Below are 10,844 nucleotides of genomic sequence, written 5' to 3' on the forward strand. Positions count from 1 at the left end.
TGTGTAAAACATGTAGGAAATTTTAGAAATGGTTTTCCTTTCCAAACCTTTTCTAAGAAAAATCCTATATTCCAAACGAGGGATTTGCTAGCCAATTTTGGATAAAGCCATTTCGTGGCTGGCTTTTTGCATTTGAGAACAGCAACATAGGTTGCACCCCCTAACTTTGTGGCAGCAGAGGTGAACTAATTTCTTTTGCATTTTCTACAGTGTAGGAAAATATGCAAGAAAGAGAACACATTGTTTCCGTTTTAACACTAATTGCTTTACAAAAGAGGCATGGATACATGATTAGCCCACCAAACTCTAGAGCTCACCAGCACAAGCTCCATATTACCATAAACACCAACCAAAGAAGCCGACACTTGAAAGATCTCAATACATGCTTCAAGCTTCAAACATGAATCTTAATGGAAGAACTATAACCAGTCTGATCATCATAGTATTTAGACCAAAGCATTTCTCCTCCATACTTGCTATTCTTCTTCAATGGAGGAAGAACATCTGATATGAGAACATCACTAGGGACGACCCCACTAGTCCCTGCGTTGGGGGCCGCCAGAAGGCCAAGGAAGATCGTGGTTGCCGGAATTTTTCCAGTCCATTCATCCCATATAGCTTCCAACTGGATAATACTACCACTATATTCACAATAATTGTTGTAGAATTGCACCCAAATGTAGTCGAACAGGCCGGTCGATAGGGCACCGGGCACCGCCAAACCAAGTATCTGGGAAGGGGCATTGGGGCGCCGCTGTTAGGTACACCTTCTTTTGTGATTTATAACTCTTTATAAACCTGTTCCAAACGAGACGACACAATAATTCATACATTGTTTATATGCAGTTTTGACTGTAACATTGTTTATATATATGCAGTTTTGTGAGTCTATACATTACTGACTGATGTTCCCTGCAGTGGATAGGCCGTGGCATCCAAAATCAGGGGCCGTTTCTTGACCCTAACTCTTTGATTTGTGGGCCCTGTTTTTGGGTGTGCCTATCCATGGCAGGGACCAAAAAATGAACGCTTTAGATCATCCATTAATACAGGCCCCACCATACCTTCTGACCATTCCTCTAACAAGCACATGCATCCTACCTAGCCAATTCATCCCAATGCTGAGTGGTTCCACCCTCTATGTCAAAATCTATACCATCCAGCACGGCTGTCCCGAACGGCCGGGAAGTTGAGTCGCTGTGGACCCCGATCCGGGAGAGAGGTGGAGTGAGGGACGTGCCCCCACGCGCTAACAGTCTCTATGGATCATCCACGTGAATGGAGAGCTCTACCAAGGAACTCTCGAAAGAAATGCCTCTCACAGCATGAATGGCGATAAAAAGGTGAGATACCTCTCGATTCGGGGACTAGCCCAGATTCGAGGCGTACCTTAAACAAAGAAGAGTCGCCATCCAAGGAAAAAGGTAAATGGGCCCTGGATCCCATACTATGCTCTGTTGCAACGGATAACCAGAGATATAAAATAAGGTTCGTGCCTGGTTACGAATTCGGAAGGTCTAAAGAGCACCTCATCCGCCCAAGTGCAAACACCTGGTCTCTTATGCCATTTACTTAATAATTTTGAAGAGTTTTGGGCGAAAATCATATGAAATGGGAACACAAATCTCCGAGAAGACGTCTATCTAATCATGCATGTCTCGGAGGAATAATAAACACACATAAAAGAAATAAAAGTGTCACCTGAGAATAACTAGGTTATAAGTGACATGCCTAATGGGTGTCTAAGTTCTGATGAACAAACACATGCATGCTACAGCTAAAAGCATAAGGTCTGCGCAATAAAGTAAGAAAACACTGCAAAACATAGAAAATGACTCGATACCATACAACCCTAAAACTCTAATCTATACCTAGGCCCGAGTCTTTAGATGATCTGATGTTCATCCAAAGAAGCCTACGTATCCCCTCCTCCACGAGAATCAAGGCAACGTAGTTCTTCGCACCTATTCTAAGCTATGATGCCTAAGACATCTAGACCTCTATCCTAGACTCGATCTAAAAGACCGGACTAGTTCTTAAAGCTTCTTGTGTGATTATTTAAATTCCAATGGATTGTAGATTTTAGGACACCCTATATGTCCTAACTAAATGCAGGTTAGCCCTAAGCTAATGCAGGTGGTTCCTATAATCTATGTGTAGCTAGGCTGTATATTCTGAAGAAAACAGTAGGATCTATCGCATCTTAGACCTAGTCATCAATTGGCGATGTGGATCGCCAACTGACCGGACAGAGGCGTAAAACTCCTAGGTAGGACTCACTCCTAACTCTAACACAAACAAAATAAAACACACAACAAACAAACAAATGAACGAGGGAGCAACTCCCGACTCAAAAACTCTCTAACTAGGACAAGCTCCTAACTCTAGAGGAAGATCTTTTCGAAGAAAACAATATTTTGAAAGATTTTTGTAATTTTGAAAGATTTAAAATGCTTATTTTTAAAAGTTTGGCTGGACCTGGGATGTGGATCCCAAGCTGCACTACGTACCTCGTGGAAGAGGATCAAGCCAACGTAGTTCGAAACATATTCCGAGATAAAGATGCTAGACAAGTAAACATGTGTGATTCACAAACAAGTAAACTGCGTGCTCACAAACAGGTACACCAGCGTGGTCACAAACAAGTAAACTAGCATGATCACAAAACAAATGAAACACCAATTGGATGAAATATGTCTGAAGGGAATATCTGAAAGACTTGGAAAGTCTTCTAAAATGAAGAGAAATGAATGCTACAGGACTTAAACAATTTCTCCTAAAAGAGGGGCTTGGGATGACTCCTTCATCGCCCTCGCAATGAAGGGACAAGTGTCTAAAGACATCTAAAAGGCTGGGCTAGCCTACTAAATAAAAGAGGGGAGAATGCTACTAGGACTTAGTAAGTCCCCTAAAATGATGGGCTTGGGCTAACGCCTTCATCGCCCCTCATAATGAATAAAGAACCAAAGATTTCAAGGTATCTAAAAGTCTAAGACAATTTTCTAAATGAAGGGAAAATAATACTTGGACTTGGTAAGTCCCCTAAAATAATGGGCTTAGGCTAACGCCTTCATCACCCCTGCAAAGAGAAGGAAGCACGGTTTTTAACAGACCAAGTCGGTCCTTAACCTAAAGGAGGTGTTCTATTTGAGACTTGGATAGTCTTCTATGATTCTATCCCTAAAACAAAGAGACAAAATAGACACGCAAGCCACCACAAAGCCAATAAAATCAATGGTTCAGGTCTAAAACTTTGAAAAATACCATCCTGAATACTTCCATGATCATTCTTCCTCTGGAATATAGGTAGATTATAAGATCGATAAATTCTAGAAAGATCACAGGAATCACAGAGCTAGGATCAAATTCAACAAGTATAAACGATTATATAACTAATTTCAACAAGATTACTCTAAATAGAGAAATATTAATGACAAATGGGGATTAGAACTACAACAGTGATCAAAACTTTAGATTTGAATCGCAAATGATTGAATTCAAGCCTAAGATTTTTGGATCTTGAAGAACCTTTAATCAGAAAAAGTATAAAATTAACCTTATTTGAGCTAAAAAAATTACTGATTATCATAGAAACGGAATGCTCAAAAATCAACTTCACTTTAAAAAAAAGCTGAAATCTAATTTAAAATTTTCTTCCTCAAGAACTCAAAATTTGAAAAAATGACAAACATCAAAGTTGTTTATTAAAAATATAAGAATAACTTTTTAGTTTACCACTTCGGCTAATTTTCACTGGCAACAGTCCGAAATCACAATTTTCTCCTCTGCTGCCAGAAAATGGGCTTCCACTCATATCAAAAACAAAAATCAAATGTAACTCTTCACAGACTTAGAACTGGAAGTTTTACAAAACATAAAAATTATTTTTAAAAACATCCCCTAAAACTTTTATGATCGGATCCCCGGCCAATTCCCTCCGTATGTGGCCGAAAAACAAGAAACCACCCATTTGAACCCACTTTTTCAACAGAAATTTGAAATAAGTATAACTTATTCAATTCTTATCCAAATTTAACAAAATTTATATGCATTCCTATCTATGGAAAAAGATCTACAACTTTCTAGTTTGTATATCTGTATAATTCTGAGCTTAAACACCCCAAAAATATGAAAGTGCAGATTTCCAGCACTATATTCTGAAAACTGGAACTTGAAAATTTACCTTTTGATCTCTACTTCCCTTTGAGCTGTAGTGAACCCACTGCTACAGCCATTCGAGGAGGGTGTATCCCATCTCATACTAAAGATCAAGTGGTAAATTTGCCCACATCTCCCGTCTAAGATCGCATCTCTTTACTTCTTTCATGTGGTGGGCGCCTCCTGCTTGCTCTGTGATAAGAAATGCCGCTGCACCCCATGAACCAGTTGTTCCTTAGATGGATTGGGATTAATGCTCACTAGGTTAAAGTGTCTCCAATATCTCCACAGGGCTGCTGTCTCTAGCTTTGCCAAATTCACCCTCTGTGGGAGCTTATAGGCATTGGATTGGACTTCTCTGTAATTACTTCGGTTGATTGATTTTGCTGAGGAGATCCACGGCCTTGCATGCCTGACCCTTGACTTACTTGGTTTTTGGAACTCAATACTAGAAAAATCATTCTCTTTTTCACCCATGTCAGAGCTACTGCAGAAGGAATTATCACACTCATTGTCTTCATCATCATCTTCATTCCCTGTTGGAGCTTCTAGCACACTCAGAGCATTCCTCTGTAACTTCACTTCCACCCCATTCTTCAGAACCAGCCAATGCCATCCACCGAGGCCAACAGCCTTCTTGACAACGCCTTGCAGCCCAACCAGTACTGACTTTGCTATGTTGTTACCCGTCACAATAACTTTTGTGTGCCTTGGAAGCACAGAAAACTCTTCATCTCCACTTTCTTCCCGACAAGGAGACAGAACACGGGAAGAACAGAGCTCAGATTCCAACATTTACTTAAATCTCTACTTCGGAATTTTGAAAAACAACCAATTTATAGAAAAAAAAAAAAAAAAAAAAAAAAGCGAATCAACAGCTCTGCATCCTCCAAACTTATTTTGCCTTCAATAGTGTATTGAATTTTCTTTGAGAGATAGACAGCATCTATTCGCATTCATCCGATCCGGTGACAAAGAGCTTAGATTCGATCAAAATCCACGAAATGCAATCGGTTTTACTATGCAGAGATCTCAAATAGAGGGTTTAGGGCATGAAAAATCGATCTGTGAGCTCTGATTCGACGGGAAATAGACGGATCGGACAGAAAATGAGGCGGCTAAGGTCTCTAAGAAGGAGAAAACTTACAAGAAAAGTTAGGGTTTTGATAAAAGTTAGTTTTTTTTTTTTGTGCTAATAATACCTCTCCCTCTCTCTCTGATCTGATTCCTTTCTCAGATCCATTTCACTCTCTCACCAGATCTCTCATTCTCATTTCCAGATCTATCTCTCGCTTTCTCTGATTCTCCCGATCTCTTTTTCTCTGTATTTTCCGCCAAAAATGTTAGATGGAAGCGGTGGTGGCTTTAATGGAGAAGATGGCCGAGGGTTGTCGGAGATGTGGCCGGAGTACCGCCAGTGGTGGGATGGTAGAAGCTCTCTCACAAACCCTCTCTTTTCTCTGAGATTTTCCAAAACGAGCTCTGAAATGAGAGCTTTTTTTTTTTAAATGAAAAATGATCTCTCCCTTTTATGCCCTGTTCGACCGGAATTTATGAGAAAGAAAACCATATATTCGACCCCCTTTGTTTCTACGACAACCATCACTAGTGTACATTGACTACTCCTTTAACCCATATGGGGGTGGCTCGGTTAGAAAATGGGAAATCAAAAAGGGGTAATGATAAACTTGACCCTGTTTTTGCTATGGACAGCCACCTCATTCCCTGTTTCACCCCTCTCCTTCCCGATGATGGAAGAAATCGATTGTCGATGAGGGTTTGGTGGGTATTAATAGAAGATGAAAATGGGCTTTCGAGTTGCTGTTGAGATGGGAGTTTGAGAATGCAACGTGGGGTTGGGTCCACTAGTGGAGTAAAAGGGGAACGTGGAAAATGGGGTTGGATCTGAGTACCTTGGTGGATTGAATGGAGTTTCGCACAAAACACAGCGAACATGGGTCTGGTCAAAATGGGGTGTCTACAGTCGCCGCCAAGATAATTGTCCCACAAATACTGTGTGACCGCCTTCGCATCATCCGACGACGTCAAGTAATAGTTACCGTCAGCCCCTCCTATCGAAAGCATTACCTTTACGCCTTTCCTTTGGCATGCACCAATTTCCTTAGATAGACTGGTGCACCTGTTCGTCGAGGGATCACAATGATCATCAAGATCAAGTTGAGGGGTTTGCCCTCTACCAAAGACGGCAAGAAAGGCGATGTTCACGTAGGCGAATTTTCCGGTGGCACACATGTCTGCAAGGGTGCCTTCTGTTGTAAAATATGTTTTGGAGATGGGAGAAATAGAGTAGAGATGAGATGCTTCAAGGCGCGATGTCGCTTTCCTTAAGACAATATTCGCCCCCACCAGTTAGTGTGCAAGGGGTACCACGAATATGCCTACAAGATACAATGAAGCCTGGTGTTATGACCACCAAGATATTTGTTGACGTTTTGCACCAAACGGAAACAGACCCAAGAATCACCTTTAGAATGGAACAAGTATTTGAGACCCCTAGTTACTGTTTCTGCAGAAAATAGTACACTAGAATTGTTTCTGGAATAAAATTGTAAACAGTAATTGTAAAGGCTTTTTTATGAGAGTTTAAGGCTCTTGAATTTGTAAAAATCAAGTCACACAAAGTGGATTCCGAATTCTCTTTGCAATGGTGAGATTCTGCTCTTTTTATAGAGCTACTGGTGTCTTTTTTGTTGAAAACACACCCCTACAGGGCACCTCTTTAGAGCGGGCTTGATTCTGGCCGTTAGATCGCGCCCATCCGCGACTCTGCGGTCCAGATCAATCCTGGGGGTTGTGTAAAAACCCTTTCAACCCCGTAACCACTAGATCAACCATCCACAGTGCGGATCGCACCCCTGGATGTCATGACCGTTGGGACAATGAGACACGATCTAACGGTCATCATCGCACCCGATCATCACTAGCCGTCCAACGAACCATTAGGTCCATTGACTTGACCGATCCAACATGATCTGGATCCAATGGCCCAGATTAAATCTGAAAAAATGAAAGGCTCCAAACGCAAAGTGAAAGTGCAAAGTGCGCCTAAAAAAGCGCCAATAAAGCCCATTGCCCACTCCGCGCACGCGCGTGTGCGAACGGTGCGTTGCACCGTCCCGCGGGTCCACCCAATGACTAAAGCCCATTGTTTATTTAAAACAATAAAGAGAAGAGGGAAAAGCTATTTAAGCTCTTCTCCAACTTTTCTCTAATCCGATGTGGAACTATCTTTCAAAAGCAACTTCTCAAAAAGCAACCCTTTTTATCAAATAAAAGCATTTTGTTCATAAAATACTTGAAAAACAATTTTGTTTTGAAAATTACACTAACACCTTCTTGCTTGTTTTGGCCCCAGTAGATGCAGATTGTGCCTGAGTATGACGGGCCGGAGAGAATGGATGATATTAAGAACATGAGGAAAAACTTGTTAGCCATTTTCTTTAAGATTTGGTTGCTGAACTCTTTGTCAAGGAGTTCACTTTTATAGAGTTTTTTCGGTTGGTTTTTTATTAGTAGAGCCGTTGTATTGGAGTGTAATAGCTTGTGTCGTATTGTGGAAGAGCAAATGGGCTTTTAAGCCCCTGTTGTGTTTTGAGCCTTAAGTCAAGGCCCATAGGCTAGGTTTTGGCTGCAGGTATTTACCTAATAGTGGTGGGAGACAAGGATTGGATTTACTAGGAACTTAACTTTTAGAATAGTGGAATGTAGCATTTGGCTATGGGATTGAGCCTCTAGCTTAATGGTCAAGGCTTTGTTCTTCAACCCAGAGGGCAGTGGCCGGAGCCTAAATCCCTCAGCTTATCTCCTACCGAAAAAAGGTACCTTTGTCAACCTCGTTGAGTAATGGTAGGGAGTGTCATTACTAATATAGAGAGAAAGGAAAGAGAGAGAAAAAGAGAAAAAAAGGGTGAAGAAATATCACCCCCTGCATTACGCATGCGCCCCCCTTATAATGTGAACAGCGGGCGACTTTAATGCTTTTTGACATCAAATCATGTTATAAGGAGGGCACATGCGTACTGTGCGCCGGGGGAGGGGGGGTGAAAATATGATCGCCCTAAAAAAAACATCATTTCCAAGTAATCGAAGCAAAAAAACACATTTTTTTGTAATTTTAGCTTTGATTTAGTTAGGAGGAGACAAGGGTGACACATCAGCAGATAAGGAATGACTAACTAGGAAACAAACGTGGTAGTCTTTGTGGAATTTCAATGCCTATATTAGCAACCAAACAACGGCTTTTGCGCAAAAGAGTAAAAAAAAAAAAAAAAAAGCCATTCAAATTGTGGCTTGCACATAACAATTAATTAAATGGTGCACCCCTTGCTTACCATGACCACTCCCCTTTAGCAGTTTTGCAATTGTTGATTGTAAAACCACTAAGGCGTGCTTCCTAAACAGAAGTGATAAAAGGGGCTTAAAACAAGATTACACACATTTTTAAGTTAAAGACTTAGTATAAAATGAATTTCACACCCTCAACATAAAACGGGCGAAAAAACAATTTTACGCCCGTATTTTACACTTGAATAGGATAAGGTAAAATTGGTAACCCCCGAAGGCCCAGCCCATTTGGTGAAGCCCATAAAACGTAGCCAAGCAGTGATTTGGAAGCATTGGAGACATGTTTGTGAAAACGTTTTAAAAGAATTGGTGTAGAGTTGGATGAATAACCTTCAGCGGGAAGTAAGGGTGTCAATTTTGGCTCGGGCTCGGAAGCTCGCTCGAGCTCAGCTCGAAAAAAGCTCGCTCGAGCTCAGCTCGAAAAAAGCTCGGCTCGAGCTCGGCTCGAATCCTTAACGAGCCGAGCCCGATTTAGGCCAGGCTCGGCTCGGCTCAGCTCGTTAAGGCTCGTTAAGAATTTAATATATTTAAATATATATATTATATATTAATATATACACTAAAAGGGTTATTCAGGGAGTGAAAGGGGGAGGCAAAATATGTCAATTCATTTTTGGAACCCCATTTGTTACTTGGACTACCCCCATAGTGTAAAAAAAGTAGTCAAATTACACTAGATAGGGCTGTCCAAGGAAGATAAGGGGTGTGAACTTAATATAACCCGAGCTCGGTAAGGCTCGCGAGCCTGGCTAAGCCTGACCGAGTCGTTTACACCCCTAGCGGGAAGAGAAGTTGGCGCGAGAGACAAAGGACGGATATTGCTAAATATGGAATTCTTGAGGTGCCTTGAAGACTTCGGAATAAATAATAATTATGTTTAGGAGTCTACTAAGGAGACTAACACAGTAAAACCAATGTGTTTAAGCTGCCAAGTCAAACGTCGCCTCCTAATCCAGCCATTTGGTTGGGCCCACTCAACATTTGGGAAATGGTCCACCAGCTTAGAGGCCATTTGGAGATAGGGAAAATAAGATTACCATAAATAATATTTGCAAGAATGATATGTGTATTTACATGTTTCTGAAAGCTATAGGTAGTCCGAGAATTTATATGATGGGTGGCCATGAAAACACGTGAAGTCCTGGAAAACAGATACGGCCCACTTTTTTTTATGATCCAAACCGTTCATCTGTTTGGGCACAACGTAGATAGGTTGTGCCCCAAAAATCATTTCCATAGGATGATCCTAACCCTCCGATCTGTAGAAGATTCCATAAATGGTTTTTGGTTTTTGGAAATCTCCATATTCAGATCAGTTCAGATCGGAGGGTTAAGATCATCCAATGGAAATGATTTTTGGGGCACAACCTATTTACGTTGTGCCCAAACAGATGAACGGTTTGGATCATCAAAAAAAGTGGGCCGTACCTACTTTTTGAGACTTCACGTGTTTTCACGGTCATCATATAAATTCTCTAGGTAGTCCTACAAATACGTGGCACAAGTGACGTGTTATCAAATGTTTTGTAGTGAAAATAAATTTGTTAGAAAATTCAATTTTTACTTCAAGTAAAACAAAGACTTAACCCACGTGCCTAATTTGTCATCGTAATTTTGTGATTATCATCGTGTGGTCAAGATTGCGTATCCTTAAATCCTTAATCATTAGTAAACAAAGACATCCTTTAATTTCTTTAGGCTGTTGATTTTCTCACTCCTCAATCTTGAGAATGAAATCTCCAATTGACATTGGATGTGGACCCGCTTGGTCACCCTATGATGCCCCATTAGATCAATGGTCCAGATCACAAGCACATAGGCTGATACGCCACATGTGCACTGAGCAAAAGTGAATTAACCATCTTTAATGCGAGTTTTTATATGGTGTATGCAGGTGCGGGTCTAGTACAGCTCAAAGAGGAAGTGGGATCCACATGAATGCATTGTCAAAGATTCAAAATTCAAAACCATTAATTATTTGGGCCCGTTGTAAGATAGGCTGCCCCGAAAAGGGAAAAGGGTGGCGTAGGATGATCCTAGCCCTTCGATTCTTTGCCCATTTTTTTGGTAGCAAATTAATGAAGGCTCCTCAAATCAGAGGCTTTAGATCATCCTAACTAGTAACTACCCTTATATCGCATGCAATGAATCTATCCTAATAAAACGTAACTTATTTGCATCTGAATGAGAGCTTTGCATATAATGCCACCTGAGCTTTCATGCTTGCTTCTTCTCATTTTTTTTTTATGCCGGATCTCCTGACTAAGCTAGAGTTGTCTTATTCAGTTCCATTTTTGGGAAAAATACACTTAGACCCCACA

The 10,844-nt window shown here is 40.9% G+C and overlaps 1 protein-coding gene and 1 pseudogene across 1 annotated transcript; both read right to left on the minus strand.

The window, feature by feature from the left end:
- Nucleotides 1-394: 394 nt before the first annotated feature.
- LOC143883287 (acidic endochitinase-like) lies at nucleotides 395-9,535 on the minus strand (annotated as a pseudogene).
- On the minus strand, nucleotides 4,032-4,968 carry LOC143883286 (uncharacterized). The gene has a single exon (XM_077386631.1). It carries the CDS (start codon nucleotides 4,951-4,953, stop codon nucleotides 4,324-4,326), a length of 630 nt encoding a protein of 209 aa, XP_077242746.1. The 5' UTR covers nucleotides 4,954-4,968; the 3' UTR covers nucleotides 4,032-4,323.
- Nucleotides 9,536-10,844: the final 1,309 nt, after the last annotated feature.

Source organism: Tasmannia lanceolata, unplaced genomic scaffold (genome assembly GCF_043159265.1).
Source record: "Tasmannia lanceolata isolate RefF3 unplaced genomic scaffold, GAP_Taslan_0.1 ptg000008l, whole genome shotgun sequence".
Taxonomy (NCBI): domain Eukaryota; kingdom Viridiplantae; phylum Streptophyta; class Magnoliopsida; order Canellales; family Winteraceae; genus Tasmannia; species Tasmannia lanceolata.